General features: G+C 53.0%; 9 protein-coding genes and 1 non-coding gene across 10 annotated transcripts; 3 read left to right on the forward strand and 7 right to left on the reverse strand.

Moving 5' to 3' along the window:
* Window positions 1–134: 134 nt before the first annotated feature.
* Window positions 135–1759, reverse strand: SMAC4_03510 (uncharacterized protein). Its single transcript, XM_003351159.2, has 2 exons — window positions 1301–1759; window positions 135–1216 (listed from the first exon to the last, which is right to left on the reverse strand). Exons 1-2 carry the CDS (start codon window positions 1566–1568, stop codon window positions 339–341), a joined length of 1146 nt encoding a protein of 381 aa, XP_003351207.1. The 5' UTR covers window positions 1569–1759; the 3' UTR covers window positions 135–338.
* Window positions 1760–2126: 367 nt separating this feature from the next.
* SMAC4_03511 (uncharacterized protein) lies at window positions 2127–3918 on the forward strand. Its single transcript, XM_003351160.2, has 8 exons — window positions 2127–2389; window positions 2457–2533; window positions 2603–2697; window positions 2790–2881; window positions 2951–3092; window positions 3158–3316; window positions 3380–3715; window positions 3774–3918. The coding sequence occupies exons 1-8, from the start codon at window positions 2253–2255 to the stop codon at window positions 3861–3863; spliced, it is 1128 nt and encodes a 375-aa protein (XP_003351208.1). The 5' UTR covers window positions 2127–2252; the 3' UTR covers window positions 3864–3918.
* A 296-nt stretch (window positions 3919–4214) lies between these two features.
* Window positions 4215–5377, forward strand: SMAC4_03512 (uncharacterized protein). Its single transcript, XM_003351161.2, has 3 exons — window positions 4215–4350; window positions 4425–4593; window positions 4718–5377. Exons 1-3 carry the CDS (start codon window positions 4307–4309, stop codon window positions 5351–5353), a joined length of 849 nt encoding a protein of 282 aa, XP_003351209.1. The 5' UTR covers window positions 4215–4306; the 3' UTR covers window positions 5354–5377.
* Window positions 5378–5429: 52 nt separating this feature from the next.
* On the reverse strand, window positions 5430–7564 carry SMAC4_03513 (uncharacterized protein). The gene is made up of 4 exons (XM_003351162.2): window positions 6947–7564; window positions 6505–6642; window positions 6167–6436; window positions 5430–6103 (listed from the first exon to the last, which is right to left on the reverse strand). The coding sequence occupies exons 1-4, from the start codon at window positions 7155–7157 to the stop codon at window positions 5892–5894; spliced, it is 831 nt and encodes a 276-aa protein (XP_003351210.2). The 5' UTR covers window positions 7158–7564; the 3' UTR covers window positions 5430–5891.
* An 801-nt stretch (window positions 7565–8365) lies between these two features.
* SMAC4_13997 lies at window positions 8366–8461 on the reverse strand. Its single transcript is given in 2 exon segments — window positions 8366–8409; window positions 8425–8461. It is a non-coding gene; the product is annotated as a tRNA-Ser (tRNA).
* Window positions 8462–9071: 610 nt separating this feature from the next.
* On the reverse strand, window positions 9072–9302 carry SMAC4_03514 (uncharacterized protein; the record flags this gene model as incomplete). Its single annotated transcript, XM_003351163.1, has 1 exon — window positions 9072–9302. The coding sequence occupies one exon, from the start codon at window positions 9300–9302 to the stop codon at window positions 9072–9074; it is 231 nt and encodes a 76-aa protein (XP_003351211.1).
* A 973-nt stretch (window positions 9303–10275) lies between these two features.
* On the forward strand, window positions 10276–11651 carry SMAC4_03515 (uncharacterized protein; the record flags this gene model as incomplete). Its single annotated transcript, XM_003351164.1, has 3 exons — window positions 10276–10968; window positions 11071–11200; window positions 11284–11651. The coding sequence occupies 3 exons, from the start codon at window positions 10276–10278 to the stop codon at window positions 11649–11651; spliced, it is 1191 nt and encodes a 396-aa protein (XP_003351212.1).
* An 84-nt stretch (window positions 11652–11735) lies between these two features.
* On the reverse strand, window positions 11736–13984 carry SMAC4_03516 (uncharacterized protein). Its single transcript, XM_066089964.1, has 4 exons — window positions 13892–13984; window positions 13562–13811; window positions 12410–13487; window positions 11736–12347 (listed from the first exon to the last, which is right to left on the reverse strand). Exons 1-4 carry the CDS (start codon window positions 13905–13907, stop codon window positions 11841–11843), a joined length of 1851 nt encoding a protein of 616 aa, XP_065947518.1. The 5' UTR covers window positions 13908–13984; the 3' UTR covers window positions 11736–11840.
* A 131-nt stretch (window positions 13985–14115) lies between these two features.
* On the reverse strand, window positions 14116–16940 carry SMAC4_03517 (uncharacterized protein). Its single transcript, XM_024655424.2, has 3 exons — window positions 16469–16940; window positions 16347–16394; window positions 14116–16283 (listed from the first exon to the last, which is right to left on the reverse strand). The coding sequence occupies exons 1-3, from the start codon at window positions 16866–16868 to the stop codon at window positions 14470–14472; spliced, it is 2262 nt and encodes a 753-aa protein (XP_024511313.2). The 5' UTR covers window positions 16869–16940; the 3' UTR covers window positions 14116–14469.
* Window positions 16941–18077: 1137 nt separating this feature from the next.
* Window positions 18078–21470, reverse strand: SMAC4_03518 (uncharacterized protein). The gene is made up of 5 exons (XM_066089965.1): window positions 21147–21470; window positions 20331–21042; window positions 19394–20002; window positions 19279–19294; window positions 18078–19219 (listed from the first exon to the last, which is right to left on the reverse strand). Exons 1-5 carry the CDS (start codon window positions 21249–21251, stop codon window positions 18307–18309), a joined length of 2355 nt encoding a protein of 784 aa, XP_065947519.1. The 5' UTR covers window positions 21252–21470; the 3' UTR covers window positions 18078–18306.
* Window positions 21471–23560: the final 2090 nt, after the last annotated feature.

Here is a 23560-nt window from a genome sequence, read left to right on the forward strand (position 1 = left end):
CTTTGAACCTTATGATCAACTCAAACTATTATACTTCCCCATAAGCAGGGCCACTGCTGCCTCTCGCCTTTTCTCGTCCCTCTTATACAGACATGCAAATTTGGGCCGTACCCCGTAAGGGTTGTGATGCGTTAATGGGTATTCATATGTATCATACGAGGCGGTATGCCTCATGCAGCGAGTCAACATCTTGCCTCTGGCTGGCCACATTCCCTTTCTAACCATTTGGATTTGTCTGTATCTCCAGGTTTACGCCATCCTTTCAAACGCCTGACGAGCTGTTTCTTCTTCACCCCGTTCGCAGATTGTCCAACCCTAACAAAATCCCAGGCCGCCTACTAAGCCCAGACATCCTGGCCCACGCCCTCGATCCAGTTACCTAGCTTGTCAACGCTGGAATCCCACTCTTGCAGCCGTTGCCTCATGTTCTCGATCTGCTTCATGTCCAGCACCTTGGGCTGCACCCAGTTGATGTGGGCCACCTCGTCGACCTGGTCGATCGTTCCCCGCAGCAGATCCAAGCTCAGCGCCTTCATGATCAGGTGCTCGATCTCGTCGGGGTGTACCTTTGTCTCGTTCGCGATCGTGGAGAAGGACATGGCGCGGTCGTGGGGCGGGCGGCGGAAGACGGCCTCGGTCAGCGCCGCCAAGTAGATCTTCTCGCGCAGCTGGCGCGTGTGCTGCGCCAGCAGCGGGTCCGAGCTGATGTGGCTGGCCAGGAGATCGTACGCGGCCAGGTCGCCGCGGTTGAAGGCGAAGAGGAGCCGGTGCAGCCACTTGTGCCGGTCGTCGATGGTGAGGGCGTCGAGGATCGGGTGCAGCAGGAGCTCGCCGAAGTTGTAGATGCTCGAGCTGACGAGGGCCGCGATGGCCAGGTTGTAGGCGCGCTGGCGCTGCTCCTCGACCGAGAGCGACTTGACGTCGATGCAGGCGAGGTAGAGGAGCGCGTTCTTATAGTAGGAGCCCGAGTCGGACTTGGCTTGGAAGTAGTTGGCGTTGGTGTCGTAGAAGGCGGCGTGAACGACCGACTCAACCGAGTCGAAGTTGTCGAGGATTCGCTCGGCCGTGTCCAGGTCCTTGCGTGCGCCGTCGAGATCCGAGAGGTCGAGCTTCACGCGGGCAACAGCGATCGTGGCGAATACATATGCATCTTGGGAGTCTTCGTGGTCGACTTTCTTGACGACGGCTTCCAAAAAGGAGAGGCGCTCCTGGTTGTCTGCAGTTTGCGCGCCCAGACATGGTTAGCGAAAGCTGCCAGAGGGAGGTTTGGAAGAGTAGGAAATGGGGGCTGTCTGCGCACCTCTACATTGTGTGGCGGCCTTGAGAGCAAGATCGACGAGCTTGAGCTGGTTGATCTTGTCGGCGAACTTGAGAATGAAGACCTTGTAGAACTGTAGCCTCTGCGGGGCACTGCCGGGGTGGTTGAAGAACTCAAGGAGCAGGTTGGTGAGCTGATGCCACAGCTTGCGCTCCCATAGTGTCTCGAATTCGAGGACGAGGGGCTGAAGTTCTTCGGGCGCCTGGTCGCGCTGTTCGGCAAGGAAATCGGAGATGGTGTCGACGTTCATGGCTGTGATGATGTGTGCTTTGGTGTTCTAGCGTTCCTTGCTGTCCAGTCCTTGGATGTAGGCAGGTTCTCGAGCGCCGGGTTTCTTGATGGGAGGGTCGGCCGAATCTGCTACGAAGGGATATCGGTGTGTTCTGAAATGGTGTTGTCGATTATCACAAAGTTCGACCGAGAAATGTAATGGGTTGTTTACGTGGAAGGACGATGGAAGGATGGAAGTTGCCGCCTGAGGTTGACGTCTTTCAGTGAAGCCTTGACGCGGCGTTAGGCGTGCAGCCAGCTACGGTCGGTCATTGTGGATGCTCCTTCAGCACTGTGGAGGCCCCCATAGTTACTGCCAAGTGGAAGCTGCCGTGGGTGAAGCTAAAAGGTACAGACGGGAGGGGTACGTACCGCCAACTGCAGTGGCAGCAGCTCCCCAATCGACCCCAATACCTACCAAACCGAAATGGTACGTACTGCCGTGTAAGTGTATAAAATCTTGGCACACGTGATTCACCAGCTCGGTTGGTACCTTGAAGGCGAGTGCTGACGGCAGGCTGGCAGCAGGCGGGCAGCTAGAACAGGCGGCTTCGACGTCCCGAGATTCGATATCGAAGACGGCAGCTTGAAGCTCCGGATAGCCTCCATTTCCATTGCCAATTGAACGGGACTCGGCCAACCCTGCCACCCCACAACCTGCAAGATGGCTCCCCTGACGGCCGCGATGCGGTCGACTCCCAAAATCATCGCCTTGAACACCTTTGCCTTTCAGCGACGGGCTATCTCGGACGTGACCATCACCCGCACTGGCAAGCCCATTATCCGTAACCAGGGTGGCCGGTAAATTGCTGCTATATATCTGTTTAGGTGGAATGGATCATGGCTAACAAGTCGTCTACCTCCACAGCTCCTCCCTCGGTGGACATACCGCGACAGTCTTCGGTGCGACGGGCCAGCTTGGTCGCTACATTGTCAACAGACTAGGTGCGATCTGACGAACTTCGAAGCGCATATCTAGAGAATCACCATGGCTTATCTCAAAACGATTCACAGCGAGACAAGGATGCACCGTCATCATTCCCTTCCGCGACGAGTACAACAAGCGCCATCTGAAAGTTACGGGTGATTTGGGCAAGGTCGTCATGATAGTGAGCTTTTCCCCACAACAAGAGTCATGTCCATACAGTCGAGGCCCACGTGCTCGCAAGGATTCAGCTACTAAGCATGACCACCTCTCCAGGAGTTCGACCTGCGCAACACCCAATCCATCGAGGAGAGCGTCAGACACTCGGATGTCGTCTACAACCTGATCGGTCGCGATTATCCGACCAAGTGAGTTTGGACTTGCTGGAAAAAGTAGTGGTGGTGATGGTGATGGACACGTGTTGACCTGGGTTTCAGGAACTTCTCGTTCGAGGACGTCCACATCGAGGGTGCTGAGCGCATCGCCGAAGCTGTCGCCAAGTACGATGTCGACCGCTTCATCCACGTCTCGTCTTACAATGCCGACCCCAAGTCGGCGTCCGAGTTCTTCGCTACCAAGGTACGATTAAAGGACAGCCTGGCCCAGCAAGTCACATCTTGATGTTTTTCTAATTGAATCTGTAGGCGCGGGGTGAGCATGTAGTCAGGAGCATTTTCCCCGAGGCCACCATTGTCCGACCGGCTCCCATGTTTGGCTTCGAGGACAGGTTGCTTCATAAGCTTGCCAGCGTCAAGAATATTCTGACATCCAACTGGATGCAAGAGAAGTACAACCCTGTTCACGTATGTCTTCTCGAACGATTCAACCGTTCACGCGCGGACAATGGCATCTAACAGCCGTTCTAGGTGATCGACGTTGGCCAGGCTCTTGAACAGATGCTCTTCGACGATAACACTGCTTCCGAGACCTTTGAACTTTACGGCCCCAAGACCTACTCTACCGCTGAGATCTCCGAGATGGTTGACCGCGAAATCTACAAGAAGCGGCGCCACGTCAATGTGCCCAAGAGGATTCTCAAGCCGATTGCTGGTGTTGTGAACAAGGCCCTCTGGTGGCCCATCATGTCTGCCGATGAGATTGAGCGTGAGTTCCACGACCAGGTCATCGATCCGTCGGCCAAGACCTTCAAGGACCTCGGCATCGAGCCTGCAGATATCGCCAATTTCACCTACCATTACTTGGTAAGTTCCATACATCTCAGTTCGGGTGGAAAAGGAAAGTTTACTGATTCCCATATAGCAAAGTTATCGCAGCAACGCCTACTACGACCTTCCTCCAGCCACCGAAAAGGAAAAGAGGGAGGACAAGGAGTATATTCACGTGCTTTAAGTTTCTTTGGGGGATACACAGGGATGCATGTAGATTGTATAAATCCACCGTAGAGCATTTGGTGAGTCGACGGAACACAGGACGTCCAGACCGGATGATGTGGTGAGAAATAGAGCAATCAAAGGTTTCGCACAAGTGTTTGAATGGCCTGGGGTGAGGTCGAAGGGTTCATCCCGACTGGGTTGTGTTGGCTTGTGATGCGACTAAAAAGGGGGACGGATGGGGAAATGTCATCAATGCATACAAGCGTGCCCACAATTTTTCTCCGATGCTGCCCTCTCCCGTTAAACTTTAATTGTTAGTGCCACGAGCAAAGCATTCTCCAAGACTTACAACATTTACTCACTGCTCATTCATACAACCGATTGAATTCGAGCCGGTCTCAAGTTATCCCGTGGTTATTTGAAGTTGCATCATATTTTGGCCGTTCTGAGAGATAAAAAATGGCGTGCATCATCGACAAGTTCTCCGATGATGAGAGTGACCTGTAAGTAATGCCTCACTACCAATAACTATATGATATGTATATTATTATGCAGGACCAATACTGACTGTCTAAAGCGAACTCTCGGGCTCAACTCTCGATGCCCTCAAGTCCTTTTACGCCGAGCGCGATGCCCGTGCCGAGCAATTCGCTAAGCTTCAGGCCGAGGCCGAGGAGAGGCATGCTTTGAACGTCAAGCTGTCCATGGATGCTTTCACCGAAGATTGGAATGAGAGTCAGTTCTGGGTGAGTTCTACATTTCCCTCTTTTGAAATCTGGCTTCTTTTCTCCGGAGGGTCCAAATAAAAAACAGTTAAAAAATCAAACCAAAAAGCAACCTGAACCGCTCTTACACTGACACAAAAACCAGTATTCGGACGAAACAGCCACCTTCCTCGCCAAACAACTCCTCGCGGGCGCCACCGAATCCACCTCCATCGCTGTCGTCTCCGCCCCCTCCGTCTTTGTCCAGCTCAAGAACATCCTCAACTCGGACTCCTGGGCGGGCATGGGCAGGCCCAAGCCCAAGCTGACCCTTCTCGAGCACGACAACCGTTTCGCCGTCTTCGCCGACGAGTTTGTCTTTTACGATTTCGCCCAGCCTTTCAAGCTCCCCGCCCACCTGAAGGGCGCCTTCGATCGGGTCATTGTCGACCCGCCCTTTCTGAGCGAGGACTGCCAGACCAAGGCCGCGTTGACGGTCAGGTGGATGCTTAAGCCCTCTGGGCCGGAGAAGATCATTGCGTGCACGGGCGAACGCATGGAGAAGCTGGTGACGGAGAAGCTGTACAAGAGCTATGGCGTGCGGACGACCACGTTCGAGCCCAAGCATGCGCGGGGGTTGAGCAATGAGTTTTATTGTTATGCTAACTTCGAGGTCGAGCCGGAGGAGGGAGCGGCGGCGGGTAATGAAACGCCCGAGGCGAAAGGGTGGACGTTGAGGGAGTTGGGGTGGAAGGGGAAGGAGGGTGGTGGTGCTGCTACTGCTCCTGCTGCTACTGCTTGAGTGAGGGTGTGGGATAATAGGCTTGAGATGGATAAATCTGAGGGTTTGTTGTAGGCGTCAGGGAATTAGGAATTGCAAAACAAAAGCACTTGTTGATTTGGTTTACGAGTAAGCCTTTTTCGAAGACCTGATCGGAAATACAAGGCCAACATTACATGACTTGGACTTTGTAGACACGTCAAGCCCCGAGAACATCGAAACCCACCTCATCGTCCATCCATGGACGTCTTGCGGATGAATAATTGCCAATCCATCACATTGAAGAAGACTCCGATACTCGCAGGGCCCTAATCCCAAGATGAAATCTGATGTATATCCCGAAAACCCCGTACCACCCCCTTTTTATTTCCCTCCAGCCCTATGTTTAGTCATACAACATCAAACATTAACAGTAAGTTATCTTTCTATATTTATCATTTCATGACACGAATCATGCCCTCCATATGCACCCATTTTATACGTTTCCCATGCTCTCTGCTCATGTACATCATATCATGTACGTAGTGGCAGTATTGCTCCTGGAACCCGTGTTATCTGTTCAAGGTCCCAATCGCTGACCACCGGAGACCCCGGCAAACGGAATGCCAGCCTCGGCTGAAGAGGCGGACTGGGGGAGAACACCAAATCTGCCAAAGGTCTTCTGGTCCACGCTGACGTAATGAGGCAGTCTGCCCAAGAGGTTGAGCTTGCCTTCGATGAAGCGCAACGCCCACTCGGGAGGGGCGAGGAACTTGAGGTAGCCAAGACCGACTATTATCCGTGTTAGTGGTTTAGACTCAACAACGTAGAGGAGCGGTTGGGATCAACACTTACATCCATAACCGACAAGCAGACCAGCCAAGTGGCCGAGGAAGCTTGAGCTCGGCAGCAACGCAGCAGTAACGACCACCAGCAACAAAGGAGTGATCCAAGTAGGGATGTTGTAGGTGCTGATGGTGAAGTAAGGGTTGGTCTTGTAGGTGCGAATGGCTTCCATGCCAAGCAGCAGGAACACCCACATGCTGGCTCCCATAACTGGTGTGTTGGCGTGAAGGATGAATCTTTCGATGAAGACGTAGATCAGGCCGGGTATCGTGGCGAATGCTAAAGAAGAATGGGCGTGTTAGTTGAAGGCTGTCGGAAGTCGAGAAGTAAAGGGGTGGATATCTTACGGCCAAAGAAGAGCGCTACAGCGGTCAGAGTACCATGCTCCTGCTCAAACCTCTCGAGAAGAGGCGTGAATGCAATGATGTTGAGTACTGCGTGAAAGATGTTCAGGTGGATGAAGGGGAATGTGTTGATGCGGTATACTGTTGTCATGAGTGTTAGCTGGTGTTCGTGCAAGAAGTCTTGGTCCAAAACCGCATAACCCGCTCCAGATGATGAAGCCTCTTTCCATCCCAAAGAGCTGCCGTCTGATATCCACCCCAGGCGCATGCTTTCCGCACAAGTGAGGATTCATGGCATGGTGGTTCGCCCGTTCTCGTTGGCCTGCGCCTGTTGCTTTCTTCCCATCCCATCCCATCCCATCCCATCCTCCACAGTGATATCCTCCACCCCAGCCAGTCCCTCGCAAAACCCAAATCAAAAGACCAAGATTGGAAAAAGACCTACATGTCGCAATCCCAATTTCGTCCGGTATCAACGCTCCCCACGTCTTGACGTCCCAATCCCATGATTTTCCGACCAACGTCAGGACCCACGTCAAGACAATGATCAGCACCGTGGCTCTTGTGAAAAGCGGCAGCTTGAGGAGATAGGCACGCGTGCGCTGGGTGTTGAACGTCACGGCTGCCCCGGAGGCAGGCAGTGTTTGGGCTGCCATTGTGTGTATTCGTTTGGTATCGTGATCCGTGTAGCAGGTTCGTTCGTGGTCGGTCAAGAACCCAAGGGATAAGATGCGCCGTGGGAAGAGGGGAGTGTATTCGTCAATATTTAGACTTGTGTGAGCGCCGGTTAGAAGCGCTCTTTAATGTCCTTGGGATGGTATACAGCGTCTCGGGGACTCGAATAGTTCGTCGTGGATGATCAATCGCCGATGTTGTCCTGTCGAAAGAGGGAAAGGGTGGACGGGAGTCGGTGTTGTATGACCGCCTTATCGAGAGCAACAAGGGACCATTTGGCGTTCTCTTATCGGTCTTTGCTGCGAAATAGGTATGTAGGAGTTGATGATCCAACGTCAATGGAAGAACCAAGGAGAAAATAAAATAAAATAAAATTGACTCCTCTTCGATTGTCGGTCAGGAATAAGGTCCGACTCCAAGCTTTTGGTGAACAAACTAGTCCTGCTGAATAAAGCTGACAGGCGGGCACTCGGTGGTTCCCACGGTTCCGTCGCGGCCGTGGGGAGCGTGGTTAGGGGTCCCCGTCCGTGTCGGATAGGTCGCTGGTTCGGAAGTGGAGTGGAGGGGCCTACTTTTTCTCTCGACTGTCCCTGGCGTCTTGGCGGTGCTTTCTGTTTAACCCAGCGGCCAGTTTCCCCGTCCATGGTATTATGATCCAACTTTCGGTTCTCCCCTTCAAAGGCATGGAACTCTAGACGTGAAGGGCCCTGTTGTCAGTGATAAGTTGTGGAAAAAGTGGGGAGAATGCTGGGTGTATCTTGGGGACCGAAGAACCGTACTTCGGCAGAGCTTCAACCCGAACCACCCGTACATGGACAGGGTAAACATATCATACACTGATCAAAATAGTCGAGGCGAAGTGTTAATTAAGCCCCTGTACGTCCTTGCCCATCTCTAAAAGAGGGAGCAGGGAGTAGGGACGGCCGAGCAATCTTTTAATCCTCACTGCACCCTTTCCCATTTCTTTCTATCGCTCCTTCTTAAACCTGGTCTGGTGCCTAGCCAAGAACCCATCCACCACCACCTTGAATGAAGTACCAACATTCCAGAAATCAGAGAACAAGCATGGTATGCCATTCCAAAAATGTCCCAAGCAACGCCAAAAAGAAATCAAAAAAGTACCATCCCATATATGTCGATGGAAGTCATGTTGAATGAGAAAGAGAAGATACAAAAACCAAAAAGAAAACGTCAGCTGCAGGATTTGAACCTACGCATCCGAAGATAACAGATAGCTGAATAAGAGTATTCAAGTCTGTCGCCTTAACCACTCGGCCAAGCTGACACTGGATGTTGTTGAAAACTGGTTCTCAGCCACCGCCTATAGAGGCAAACGCAGAGTAACTTACATCAAGATGGGTATTTCTGATGCAAAATTATCGATATGTTCGATAGAATTGCGAAACGGCCACAGTGATCCAGTCTCCTTCATTGAATACATATAGCGGAAATTTCGTGCTGTACACTTTGTTCTCACTTCTCGCATTTCCTATGCTGTTACGGGTATCCCATGCTCTACTCCTCCATGCCGTTGGCGTCTGACTTGCTCTCCCACTCTGGTCATGCAACCGACCGGACTACCATTATAGATGACGGGAACGGCTTGTCTTCGGTCTGCTACGACCGATCAATCTCTCTCCAGCCATGCATGCTCCAGCCATGCCATGTTACATAGCTTCGTGGACGCAGATAAAATGGGCATGGCCTTCTCAAGGATCAGGTGCATCCAACCTTTCCCACTCCTCGGCCTATGGAATGCCGTGCTCAATGTCCGCTTGAGAGACGTCCTCTCGTCTTTGAACCTTCCTGCGATCATGCACCACGCAGCAGCCGCCAACCCGTCTGAACTTCCCACGATTCCTTCCCTTCGAAAACTCTTTCTCCTTGCGTCCCAATCACTTCCTCTCCGGCGCAGTCTCAACTATCCTTCTCTGCTCCTCGGGAGAGAAGAGCGCAGTGCCCTGCTGAAGTGCATTCACGAGCAGGTGGATGGCATCGTTCTTAAAGTCGTCGGCCGTGCGCACCTTGTCCAGATCCTCGGCAAACTCCTTGGTTGCTCGCTGGAGGTAGTATGAAGTGAACTCGGAGGAAATCTCCTGCTGGCTCTTTTGCTTGTTGTCGGACATGTTGATGGCTTTTGGGTTGGTGCTGGTGATGGTGGAATGAGACAAGGTGGTGAAAATGAACAGAGCTTGACTGATGGTAAAAGTCGAAATGAGAAGACAGAAAATCTAATAAATAGGTTAGATCAAGCTGTAGATAGTAACTTTTCTCTTCAAAACTTACGGGTCTGTTGCGGAAAGGTTTTGCGATTTATCGTTGGTGTTATTGAAGGAGGAAAATTCGGTGGCACTGCACCGGTGAAGGCAAGGTGAAGCTTCACCGTGCAAGTGCCCCACTTTTGACTTCATCAGCCGTTGGAAGACGAGACGGAACTGACAACTCGACAACCAAAACCTAACAAGATCACAGAAACATAAATCTAGAGGAAGAACCATTGTAGGAAAGGCCAAAAGCGCACAACGACCAAGGTTTCGCAAGCACTACAGGCGGATCTTCCTTCAACAAAATTCTCGCCTTCATCCTTTCTTCTTTGCTCATACCTCAGGGGCAACCTTTACTGACGACAACTTCTCCTGGTTCTTCTTCGGTCGGTGAAATGTGCGCCGAACGCGGGTATCTGGTAAGGACAGCATTGCTACGACTCTAGCCATCTTTGGCCGAGTAATTGAAGCGACAACCTAGTTGGATTGGATACCCTTGGTCAGCTATCTGTTGGTTTGATTTCGGTGGCATTCGTCCACACCCTGTGTTTGACGGACGGCCGGACGGCCGGCCCATCAACTCAAGTGTACGGATATCTCTGGATAAATTGACAGCATAGCATTCTGAACCATCAATACAACTCTGTTTCGCCTCCGCCCTCCCCCCTCCGCTTCCCGCCCTGGGAAGACTATGAATTACAAGGACTATCACGTAGATGAATGAGTATATAAGATGGCATTGCCGACGGAAAGTCCTGGGTCATCTCGCTGTTGTTTTCATGTTTTCACATTCACATGATTGTCGTCGCTCTTCCAACTTCCGATAACCACGAACATGAAACTCATTACGTCCTTCGCGCCAGTCTTCTTCTTCGGCAGTGTAATAGCAGCAGCCTCCATCTCACCACCACCTCCATATGGAAACCAGACAACACCCCCTTGCATCTTCGCCGGCTCCTCGGGCTTCGACCTCCTCCAGGTCGCCAAACGCAACAGCTCCTGCCAACACCTCGTCCTCTCCAACCTCCTCGTCCCCGCCGGCGTCACTCTCAATCTAGACAAGCTCAAACCAGGCAGTACAGTAACCTTCGTCGGCAAAACCACCTTCCCTTTCCTTTCCACGGGCTTCTCCGGCCCCCTCCTCTCCATTTCCTCCTCCTCCAATCTCACCATCCGCGGCCTCCCTTTCTCCTCACTGCACGGCAGCGGCGAACTGTACTGGGACGGGCTAGGACAAAACGGCCCCATTGCGAAACCGAAGTTTTTCCAGGTTCACAAATTGGTAAACTCGGTGATTGAGGGGATCACGATCGTGAACGCACCTGTTCATGTCTTCAGTATCAACCAGTGCAAAAATTTGACTGTGAAAGGGGTGACAATTGATAACAAGGCGGGAGATATGGAGTGGAATGCTGGCAAGGGCGGAAGAAATACGGACGCGTTTGATATCGGGGCCAGTAGTGAGGTGGTGATTGAGGGTGCGAGGGTGTGGAATCAGGATGATTGTGTTGCTGTTAATTCGGGGACAGTAAGTTCGCCTGGTTTTATTCTTCCTTCTTTGCGAGAGGAGAGTTTGGTGAAGCTCTCAAGCTGACAATGAGCTTTCGTCTACCTACCCTACCTTACCCAGAACATCACCTTCCGCAACGGTCTCTGCTCAGGAGGCCACGGTTTATCCATTGGTTCCGTTGGCGGAAGAAGCGATAACACTGTCCAGAACGTGCTGTTCGAGAACTCGGTGATTGCGAATTCAGAGAACGGTAAGCAACACACCACACCCACCTTTCCCCCTCCTCATTGGTTTTCCATCTCTTTCGCATTCGCAACAGAAACAGACAGACAGACTCTGATGCCACCCCCCCTATTTCGATTACCACCTCAGGCGCCCGAATCAAAACTAAACACTCAACCACCGGTCTCGTCTCCAACATCACGTACCGCAACGTCGTGCTGCAAAATATAACCAAGTACGGCATCGTGGTCGACCAATCCTACAGTCCTCCGACCAAGAATGCGCCGCCAACTAACGGTGTGTTTATCACGGGGTTCACACTTGTCAACGTGACGGGCAATTTGCTGCCGACTGGCACGAATATCTTTGTGAACTGTGGTGATGGTTCTTGTAAGGAATGGGAATGGAAAGGGGTTGATGTTAAAGGTGGGAAGAAGAGCTCCAAGTGCTTGAGGGTTCCGTCGGGTTCGTGGTGTTAGATGACACTGTGTCAGTTGGTAAAGTGTTTGGATGGTGCGTATGTCGCGAGGCTTTGAGAACATCTATATTCAGTTTCATGTTCCAACAGCCATGAATGAACCAAAACTGGGAAATAGTATGTACCGAGTAATGGAGTCTAATCGTAAATCCCAACAAATTCCCAAGTTGAACCATTTTAACCAGGTTCCTCAAGCTTTCTTCACCTTGTTCTCCCTAGTATCAGGCCGTCCCAAGACAGATACAACCCCCACGATCCAAGCAGGCCACCACACACACCACACCACAACAGGCGTATACGTCCCCGTGACATCCCACGCAAACGCCGCCTGTCTCAGCACCTCTCCCAACCCATACCCCACCTTTTCATCCAGACCTGGAAGCACGCTGGCAACGAACACCACCGTGGTCGGAGACAAGACATACAAAACGACCATAGACAGCCATTTGAGGGGGGAGTTGGGGCAAGGGCGAACGAATGTCAGAGGAGCGCTGAAGACGCCTACGAGAAAGGCGAGCGAGAAGTTGAGGGTCGCGAGTGAGGAGAGGAACATGCCGAGCAGGAGGAGGGAGAAGGAGCGGATGAGGTGATATTGTTGGGTTGTGGTTGAGGTCGTCGAGTTGTGAAGGATGCTGGAGAGGAGGAAGGGGAGAATGGCAGAGAGGATGGTGAAGAAGATGAAGGCTGGGATTAAGGCCTGTGATCACGTTAGCACGCCAGCAACGGGCAAGGAAGAGGTGAAAAGGGGGAGACACCTACACTCTCTGAAAGGTGGTTGAACAGATAAAGAGGCACCACGCCTGCAAATTGGCAGGCTGCGACGAGGACCAAAGGAAGAAAAAGATCCCTCTCCACCGTGACGTGGGGGTTCGGCAAAGCGACCTTCCCAGCCTCCTCAGCCGTCTCGGTCTTCTCCGTGATGACCTCCCGTACCTCTGGCTGTCCGCTCTTCACCCAAAGAGCAATCGCCATAATCGTAAAGTTGGCCGCCACCAACATGGCGCTGGGCAAGTACGTGCCAATGCTGACGAAGCGCTCCTTTTGCATGAGCAGGTAGAAGAAGAAGCTCTGATGCAGGTGTTCCAGCAGGTTATTCAGACTCCTGAAGGTGCCCTCGATAACCCTTCCGATGGCCATCTCATCCTGCCAGCCGTCACCGAACGGCTGCAACGTGACCGCGTCCACATGGTACGGGATAAAACTGCTGTGCGGGCCGCTCGCCAGTCCCAGCCCCTGCTTCAGCATACCACGCAACATAGTCTGTAGCCGATCATGATAGCTATTGCTGTGCTCCCACATCTCCTGGATCGCAACGCCCATGCCCATCTGGCCGCCAGCCACATGATTAACCGAGTTGATCAAGTCGAGGTTGGGAAGCTGGCCATTGACTCCATCGTACACGATATGTACGCTCTTGAAGCGGGTTTCGCGGGCGTAGTCAAGGGCAATGGCGCCCTGCAACGCACCGCTCTTGAGGGGCAAGCTAGCGACGAGTGACGAGTCGTGGGCGTCATGGTATGCGTCGACCCAGGCCTGCGGGCCCGCGATGCTGTCGGGCGTGAAGAGGAAGATGATATCCTTGGACCAGAGCGACCAGCGCTTGAAGTAACGGGCGAGGGTGAGAACGAGGGGCACGCCGCTGCGGTTGAGTTCCCCATTGACGTTTTCCCAGGCGGCGACGAGGACAATGGCTTCGGTGGCGTCGCCGCGCGGGGCTTGGAGGATCGCGTAGATGTTCTGGCCGGAATGGGTGTTGCCGGCGGAACTGTAGGTGAAGTTTTGACGGCCAACTTTCAGACCGAGGCCTTTGGCAATCGATTCGAGTTTGTTGTTGACCCTGAATTTTGCAAGCTTATGTTAGCAAGGTTCCCGACCAGACCAAAACCAAACGAGGGTGGCCGGTGGACGTACTCGATGTTTCCCTTGCCAGCCAGCTCGTCCGTCTCGTACTTATACGCGCGGAAGACATTCTGATCGCTGCCACCAAAGTATGTATGGACTTGGCCTGGTAATAGGGCGTTCTCGGATATGTATGTTCTTCGGGAATAGTCGTCGAGTGGAAGAAGGAAAAGCCAGACGACGCCAACGACGATGCAGAGCAGAGAGAGGTAGGGCGGGAGCTTGAGCAAGCGCGGGTCGCGCCGCAGGCTCAATGCGCTAGCTGTAAGCAATTGATTGAAAGGTCAGTGATTTTGCCAGAAGTTTCGGTTTGGAAAAAACAGACGATTGCGCAAACCGTACCTAAAAGACGTGGCATCTTGAAGCTTTGCCTGTCCACAACTACAGCCGGAAAGGAAGGCGTTGTGACAAGAAGCAGTTGACAGTCTTCCAATGTCGATGGAGCTCCCCGTGTCAACTTACCTTAGTCAGGGGTTGCCATCGAGGTACCCAGTGGAGTAATTTACAGTACTTACAGTAAGACTTCCACATGGTTACCTCAACTGCAATGCTCTATGCATATCAGGTTAGCGAAGTCCGTAAGGGTGTGTACTATGCGTCTATAAGGTAGAGACTATTCACAGCGCGATACTGTAATTTACATGACACCGAATGGAACTAATTTTACAGCACGCCTGTTCTTGCCCTACAACTGTCTATCTTTGAATCTTAAAAAAGTGACAATACCTCCATAAAAGTGCTGGCTATTACCATGGATCGCTAAAAGTACCATCCGAGAACCGACGCTTTGTAACACACAATATCTATGCAAATGCTCTGCGTCTCCTTCAAACCAATCCAGTCAAAGAAAAGAAGAACCTTGGAGTGTCGTAGTAACACTAATATCCAAATTAGTCGTACCGCGGCGGCGGCGGCCATCCCTAGTAGTAGGAGTTGATATCCGGTCCTCCCGATCCATATCCCATTCCGCCGCCTCCGCCACCTGTTGGTCTTCCGCCTTGGTGTGGTTGATTCTGATATCCTTGTTGTTGCTGCCAGCCGCCGCTGCCGCCACCACTGCCACCACCACCATACTGCTGCTGTTGCTGGTATGGTGGCGGGTGCTGGGTATTGTTGTTGTTGTTGTTCCCATTGTTGCTGTAGAACCCTCCACCACCACCGCCCTGCTGCTGTTGCATCGCTGCCGGGGCTGTAGGCGGCTGAAAAGTGTTGTTTCTCGACTGCTGCTGTTGGTGAGACGAATTCCCCTCATCCTCATAGGAGACGCCGGAGTTGTCTTTTGTCCCTAGGTCATCGAGCGACTTGTAGTGATGACCACCAGCGCCGCCACTACCACCACCCCCTCGACCACCACGACCCTTGGCACCTGGACCGCCTCCTCTTCCGCCCCTGAAATTACGTCCTTGGCCTTGACCACCTCCGCCGCGGTTGAACCTACCGCTGCCACCGCCTTGGTTACCTCCGCCACGGAAGCCTCCTCCTTGGTGGTGAGCGTTTCGACCTCCCTGTCCATATGCGCCACCCTGACCCGAGAACGCACCCGGTGCGCTTGGCCGCGACCGAAAGTCGTCTTCATGGCTGGTATGATGCCTCTTCTTCCCTCTACTTTCTCCATAGTTTCCATGGGAATCCTCAGGCTCTATGCGGAGCAGGATCTTTTCATCCACAGTCGTCTCGAACCTCAACACCTTGTCCGCTGGCAATTTCTGCCAGTTTTGGATCCTGCTGGCGTCTTGAAGACGGGCGCGATCACGGATAGCCAACACGACATGTGGCGACTGGTTGTCTGTGTAGAACTCCGCGGTGGCAGGTACTGGCTTGACAGACGCCGCCCAAACTTTGTTATCGAGGCACGCCGTCCCCGTCACCTCCCAGGTCATCTTGGCACGCAAGCCACCCACCTTGTCCAGGATGCTCTGCGAGGCTGATCCCACGCAGATCAAGATGTAGTTACCGTGTATCTTGAGCTCGGTATCGGATAAATTCGTCGGCAATTGTACGAGACTGAGTAGTCGTTTTGTGTCAGCGCTTCCAACCATGTAACCCGTATAGAAAACTTTCTTCTTGATCATGAGGCGGTCGTTCCGGTGACCACGCCGTGGCTTCCCCAAAGAAGAGTTATGCTCGTTGATGAGTTGCTGAACCTCGGCAATTTCCACAACTGGATCCAAGAAGGTAGAGATATCGGCGACCTGAACAACCTCTCCGGTGATGGGCCCCCGAGTTGGCGTGGCGTTCTGTTTTCTGTTATAGTCCGCCAGGAAATTTCGGAATGCTTGTGTATGTTTAACACGATCCTCGTAAATCCGTATCTCCTCGGCGTGCTTGTACGTCTCCATCAGTGCCTCCAAAAAGGCCTGCTTGAAGTTCATCGTGCTTGTGAAACGCTGGTTGTCGGGGCCAATGGCGGGCTTGAGTGCGACGATATCGAATACGAGCCCTTTGCTCTCCAGCATGCGCCGTACAAGACTGCTGAACCCAGCTTCAGCGCGACCCGTCAACAGAACGACAAGAGCATCCTTCTGCTTCATGCTGAGCTCAACGAGCTCAACGATCTTTTCGTTCCACCACCCGTCCCATGCGCGGGGCTCCTCTTTTGCAAGTCCTTCTCCTGTCGCAGCAAGGATGCGAGAGTCGTGCCACCATCCGCCGTTGACGAAAGCATCGGGGTTCGATAATGTGCCGATCGTAGGGCCTATCCAGAGCTTAGGGTTCGGAAGAGGGGTCTTGAATACTGGTTGTAGAGAGCCGGGTTAGTCAAAGTGTTATGACGGTAACGGGAGGGTGTCGTGCTTACAAGTATTGTCAAAGTCATAGACGTGGATTGCCTTGATAGTATCAGGTTCTAGCGAAGACCGAACGATGGTTAACGACTGAAGCTGGACAGTTGATCGGACAGATGATGCGATTCCAACTTACTTGGAGGCTCCTTGGGCAAAATGGACCATCTGCCCATGGCCGTGTGGGTGTGGACGGCATTCACGCCATGGACCGCCGCAGAACCACCATGACCTTTGGCGCCGCCGGCTTTACCATGCGAGTGATGGGATGCCTTTGGTCCTTTTGGAATCCCGCTAGGGAATGCTGGAGTTTGGGCAGAGCCATTCAGCACTGAAAAGGCTGACGAAGCCATCATGGCTTTGGGGGCGACTGGAGGGAGAGGTTGTGACATGCGCAAAAGCTGACGAAAACCAACGAGAAGATGGACAGAAGTAGTTGCAGTCTTTCGATACACACTTGTAGCGTTTGCTGTTGCTGAAACCATGAACTGGAGGAAGCACACTGACGCGCCGCATTTTTGGGAACTGCTGCTGCACATTGGCCACCCGATAAGATAAGTAGCAGCAGTACGTACCCGTAGTTAGCGCATAAGTGCATATTACAAATCATGGGCGAATTTGTAATACCGGTACTCAAAGTCCCGAGCCTTCAACGATACAGGGGTTAGGGTTGGCTCAATCGCTCGCAAGGACGACGTCTGGAGTTCTTCCAAGATATGACAACCATTTCCCAAACCCTTCTGTCGTTAACCTTTTGCCTATTTACTAAATCTTGGATAGGGGTGCTGAGATATGTGCCTCTGCCTCCGTCTTCCCCTATGACAAGGCCATGCTCCGACTTCTTGCTTAGGTATACTTGTGTCCGGGAAGGAACTATCGTGTTACCGATCTCCTACGCAAAGGTGAACGGACTGGATCTCTTATTGGGCAAATATTGGAATACTTCAGGATTCCGGATGAGACTTTCACGATCAATCTTTAACAGTACTTGAGGGTTGTGGTGCGGCCTGGGGACCTTTCGTCAACCGCCTACTTGTAAGAAAAAACCTGGGACAGTAAAATATTCTGGGACAATCAGAAATGTGAGCGTTCACTATAGGAAATTGTTAGTGGGCAAAGATACAGCAACGAAAACCACGACAACGAATTTTCTAAAGTTCCAAAAAAAATCTTTGAGATTCAGAAAGATATTAAAGAGCCATTTACTAGATTGCATCCATTTTGGTTAGAGCATTGGTGAGAATCTCAGGTTGCAAATGCTTTTCCCAATAAAAGTGTAACTTGCTTTAACGGTTTCGCGCATCCCCAAAAGTACGACATTTGGTGAGGAACGAAAGGTTTGTGAGCTTTCGTTCATTCAATCTGGAAGACGATTTTTTTTGCAACTTCTTCAAAGTAGTTTCTTCTCCTTAAGAGACTCTTCGGGAGTTTGCTTGGAAATTTAGAAAATTCGTTGTCGTGGTTTTCGTTGCTGTATCTTTGCCCACTAACAATTTCCTATAGTGAACGCTCACATTTCTGATTGTCCCAGAATATTTTACTGTCCCAGGTTTTTTCTTACAAGTAGGCGGTTGACGAAAGGTCCCCAGGCCGCACCACAACCCCCAAGTATCTAGGTCTGATGGCTGTTATGTTATATCGACAGCGTGGAGGAGCTTCTGCCGGAGATCTGCGTTTGGGTTAAAGTTTGATAGACAATATGCGCATGTATGAAAAGCGATGTCAGAAAACATCATTCACGCGGGATGAAACAATCAACATCTTTTGTTGGGAATTTCACAGAAATCAATTGAAACGCAAAGGCCATGACTTTGTACATACAAACAAGAAAAAGCGCGATGTCTGCGTATTACGCCGATCCGAGTTAAAAAATCCCTGAAAGCCGCCCGTCCATCCCGACTTTCCTTTATAGAGTCCCGTCCTTACTCGTCCCTCTTGTCATTCTCATTTTTGATGTTTTTATGGGTATTTTACTGCTTAGTTCTTGGCGTTCTTGGCCATGGTGTTGAGGGCAGAGCCGTTCTTGAACCACTCAATCTGGGCCTCGTTGAAGGTGTGAGAGAGCTTGATCTCGAAGTCCTTGCCGTTCTTGGGGTGGACCTTCATGGTGATGGGCTTGCCAACGGCGAGCTCAGTGCAGAGGATGTCGACCTTGTCCTCGGGGCTGAGCTTGTCGTAGTCGGCGGGGTCAGAGAAGGTGAGGGGAAGCATACCCTGCTTCTTCAGGTTGGTCTCGTGGATACGAGCGAAGGAGCGGGTGATGATGGCGAGACCGCCAAGGTGACGGGGCTCGAGAGCGGCGTGCTCACGAGAAGAGCCCTCACCGTAGTTCCAGTCACCGACAACGACCCAGCGGATGCCCTTGGCCTTGTAGTCACGGGCAACGGCGGGGACGGCACCCCACTCACCGTTGGTGAAGTTCTGGACCTTGTTGGCCTCACCGTTGGCGGCGTTGATGGCACCGATCAACATGTTGTTGGAGATGTTGTCAAGGTGACCACGGTACTTGAGCCAGGGACCGGCCATGGAGATGTGATCAGTGGTGGTCTTGCCCTGGGCCTTGATGAGGATGGGCATGTCGGTGGCGTCCTTGCCGTCCCAGGCGTTGAAAGGAGAGAGGACCTGGAGACGGTCAGAGGTGGGGGAGACCTGGACCTGGACGGTGGTGCGGTCGGCAGGAGGGGCCTGGTAAGTGTTCTGGCCGGGGTCGTAGCCGCGCTCGGGGAGACCAGCGCCAGTGGGGGCCTGAAGCTTGAACTCCTTGCCGTCCTTGTCCTTGAGGGTATCGGTCAAGGGGTTGAAGGAGAGGGAGCCGGCAATGGACATGGCAACAACGAGATCGGGGGAGGTAACGAAGGAGTGGGTGGCGGGGTTACCATCGTTACGACCACTATAGAAAAGGTTAGTTGAATGTTACTGAAACTTTCAATAGTAATTACGGTATCTTACGTAAAGTTACGGTTGTCTGGTTAATTACACACCTATTAGCACGTGTTTACAGTATTTGAGTGTAAATTACCGGTAAGGCGGTAATTTACCCAGTTCTGGGAGAGTGGAAACTTACAGGAGCTGAGAATCGAGTTGGGAGTGCCCTTGGGGGTATCACGACGATCCCACTGACCGATGCAGGGGCCGCAAGCGTTGGCGAGAACGGTGCCGCCGAACTCCTCGAAGGTCTGGAGCTGACCATCGCGGGCAATGGTGGCGCGAATCTGCTCAGAGCCGGGGGTGACGACGAAAGCAGCCTTGGCCTTGAGGCCGTGGTTGAGAGCGTCGCGGGCGATGGAAGCAGCGCGGGTCATATCCTCGTAAGAGGAGTTGGTGCAAGAGCCGATAAGACCGACCTTGAGCTCCTCGGGCCAGTTGTTGTCCTTGGCGGCCTGGGCGAACTTGGAGATGGGGGTGGCAAGATCGGGAGTGAAGGGACCGTTGATGTGGGGCTCGAGCTCGTTCAGGTTGATCTCGATGTGCTGGTCGTACTCAGCACCCTCATCGGCGCGGAGCTCCTTCTGGTAAACCTTGGCGAACTCGGCAATCTCGGAACGCTTGGTGGCGACGAGGTAGTCGAACATGGCCTTGTCGTAGGGGAAGACGGAGGTAGTGGCACCAATCTCGGCACCCATGTTACCGCAGGTAGCCTTGCCAGTGCAAGAAAGAGCCTCAGCACCCTCGCCTGTGTCATTGTTAGTATGCCTGAATTGTATGTTGTTCCCAATGTTTGGTATTTTGGTGCAGATTGTTGCTGTTGGCAACCCGCCCCATGGAAAAGGGGCAAGTGGGTCCAGCCAAACCCGTGACTTCCCGTCCATTGACATCGAAGTCAGGACAAAATGCATTTGACAGGCCAGTCAAGGCAGTGAGATAAACTCACATGCCTCGGAGTAGTCTGCAAATGCATTTGCCAATTCCAACGAGACCATTGGCGGGAATTTCAAGGCGTTTACAGGATCCCCAAAGGGATTCATCGAGAGGGAAAATGTGTTTAGGGAAGTAAAACTTACCATAGTACTCAACAATAGAGCCAGTACCACCCTTGACAGTGAGGATACCAGCGAGCTTGAGGATGACGTCCTTGGGGGTGGTCCAGCCGTTAAGAGCACCTGTGAGCTTGACACCAATGACCTTGGGGGCCTTGAGCTCCCAGGGGAGGTTGGCCATGACATCGACGGCATCGGCACCACCGACACCAATGGCGGCCATACCGAGACCGGCGGCGTTGGGGGTGTGGGAGTCAGTGCCGATGAGGAGACCACCGGGGAAAGCGTAGTTCTCGAGGAGGATCTGGTGGATGATACCAGAGCCGGGCTTCCAGAAACCGATGTTGTACTTGGCGCAGGCGGAGGCAAGGAAGTCGTAGACCTCCTTGTTGATGTTGACAGCGCGCTCGAGATCCTTCTCACCACCAATCTGGGCCTCAATCAAGTGGTCGCAGTGGACGGTGGTGGGATTGGCAACGGAGGGCATGCCAGCGGACATGAACTGGAGGATGGCCATCTGGGCGGTGGCATCCTGGCAGGCAACGCGATCGGGGCGGAGGCGGAGGTAAGAGACACCGCGCTCAATGTCCTGCTCATGGGGGTTGTCCAAATGGGAGTAGAGGATCTTCTCAGTCAAGGTGAGGGGGCGGTTGAGACGGCTGCGGACGATGGCGAGGTTCTCGGACATCTTCTTGTAGTTGATAAAGTTACCCTCCTCAAGAAGGTTCTGCTTGACCTATTTTCCCACAAACATGGCATGTCAGCGCCCTGTTGCGCTCGTTTGCGACTCTATGCGCTTCATCTTCCTATGCTCTATGCGGCGCTGTAGGGGGGACTTACCTTGCGGTCGAGAGGGTTCTCGGTGGCGGTAGCCATGCACCGGCGGCCGAGGCCAGCGGCGGCACGGCTCCGGGCAACGCCCAAAAGCTGACGGGAGGCCAACATATTGACTTTCAGCTCAAGTGAGCAAGGTATGAATTACAACAAGAGGGGAGAGTTGCGCAAAAGGACAAACTAAGAGAAGAAAAAAAAGAATGGAAAGACGGGCTCCCCAAACTAGGACGGGCTTTTTCTTCAGCAGAGGGATGGACGTCTGCGAAGAGGGAAAAAGAGGGAAAAAAATACGGCCGGGTGGAGAGGTTTTGTAGATAACAAGAATCTGGCTCAAGCGGTCCATGAGTGGTCCACGGGAGCGGGCGGGATTTTAGGTCGGAATGCCAACCACACAGACTGGCAGGACTCGTGGAGTCTGGCAGCGACATGGACCGAGCGGGTGCTGTGGCAACCACAGGGGGTAACGCGACTCCCTGCCTTTCCATTGAACCTGGGCTGGCTGCCCACCCGCTGGAGCTCCCCTCCCACCGTCATAGCCGAGCAAGTACCTGGCTCGCCCGAATGGATGGGACTTCCGGCCAATCAGCAACCGGCCAATTCTAACTTTTGACCACTTTTGCAGTGTGGGGGAAGCCAGAGATGACATCGGGTACAAGGCAAAGGCGACGCTAGCCTGTTTCAATTCGACTTTCACGTTGATGCCGAGAACCATGATGGACAGCATTTGATGGGCTGCTATGCACCCGCAGCGTCGTCCCTCGGGTTTCACGATCCAGCTTCCGGGAATCCGCTGCAAATCCGCTGCCTACCGCCGACCGGTCACCGCATCGACATCGACCTTTGCGGCCCAGAGGCAGTTCCGGCGACTCCAGCAACTTCAGGGGGTCGACTGTCACGACGACCGTTGGGCCGGGATGCTTTCACGTCCTCAGCCTTTCTACGGATAGGTAACCCTGGACTGCCCTGTGCATCCCTCGCGGCGACTGCACTTCCATGTACATATACGTACATTATGTCTTTGTAAACAGACACCCCGGACCCCAGGGGCCAGCGATGAGACCCAGCGAACAGAGTTGGATTCTACATATAGGTCCAGGGGAACGCTCGCGTGGGTTGAACCGTGTTGAAGCCGAGGCTGCCATGCCATGGTTTGCTGCTGATCGATACTGAATCATTTCCTGGGCATCCGGACCTCAGGATCTATCTGAACCCAGAGTCCCCGTCTTGACCGGTCCGTCCGGGGATTAAACCAGATTGCGAATCCCGAATCTTCAACCTCACCGTCTTGTGGCCAAAAGGAGGAGAGGACATTCGGCCTGCTGTAGCCAGTAATGACGGATGGAAAACTAATGTAGAGTGTACAGTAGCCTACTGTGTATGTACCTGACCTGCTGTCGTGCGTGCCACCCCAGATGCCAGACGGGACTGCCGCTCGGCTCGGATGGGCATGTGCTTGCTTGCTGCACTCTGCAGCCACGGGCAGCCTTGACACCCCAACCACTGCCGTGCTGTTGTCAATATCAAAGCTCCGTCTCCAACAATTCTCTGCTTCCATGACATCTCTTCCTTTGCCATGAAGTACGGCTGGTGGTCCAAACATGTATAAAGCCAATCTCCCCATTGCTATTTCCATCGCACGGTGATGGATCTCTTATCCAGCAAATGCCTCATTCGCCAATTCCGGTTCGCTCAGGGTCACCGTGTTATAATTATTGTCCCCGCCTCGATCATCCTGACGTGGGGCAGGCGGGATGGAACGTCCACGAACGCTTGAACGACAAGTGTGGACTACAAGGCTGGTTTCCAACCAGTGACGCAAATCCTAAAAGAACACACGACCACCCCATCTTCCACGGCCTGTGATTGGTCCGTTGTCAAAGGTCAACGAGTCAAGACTTGAAAGCTCAAAGAATGGCCATCTCAAAAAGGAGGGAGGGGAAGACAGCATGACCCGCGCGAGCCGGAGGGTCAGTTACGAGGTGTTGACGAGAAGATGCAACCTTTTTGAACCCTCCATCTCCAAACTCCAAGGAGCTCACCTCGTCGGCTCTAGCAATTTCCACCATCTGTTAGTCCTCCAAGTACCATCCTCAAAACTGCCTTTGGGCGCCAGGGACCAGGCGAAGATGATAAAAATTCTGCAAATCTGGAGACAGCCCCTAGGGTGGGGTCGCCCCGGTTCGTTGGCCGGCTCGGCGAAGGTAGTGTAAGGTAGCGTAGCAGCAGTGGGAACTGGAGAAAAGCCAGAACCCTGGCCAGTTCGCTGGTTCCTCTCGGCCGCGAAAGGAGATTCGAGGGCGATAAGCCTGGTTAGCTCCGCGTCGCTCCGTTCGCTCCGGCGCTGTGGGCCCCCGGTTCGTAACAACGGACGGCGCTCCGAGGGAGGGGAGGACAGGCGCAACAACACCCGGAAGAAGTCG

Source organism: Sordaria macrospora, chromosome 6 (genome assembly GCF_033870435.1).
Source record: "Sordaria macrospora chromosome 6, complete sequence".
Taxonomy (NCBI): domain Eukaryota; kingdom Fungi; phylum Ascomycota; class Sordariomycetes; order Sordariales; family Sordariaceae; genus Sordaria; species Sordaria macrospora.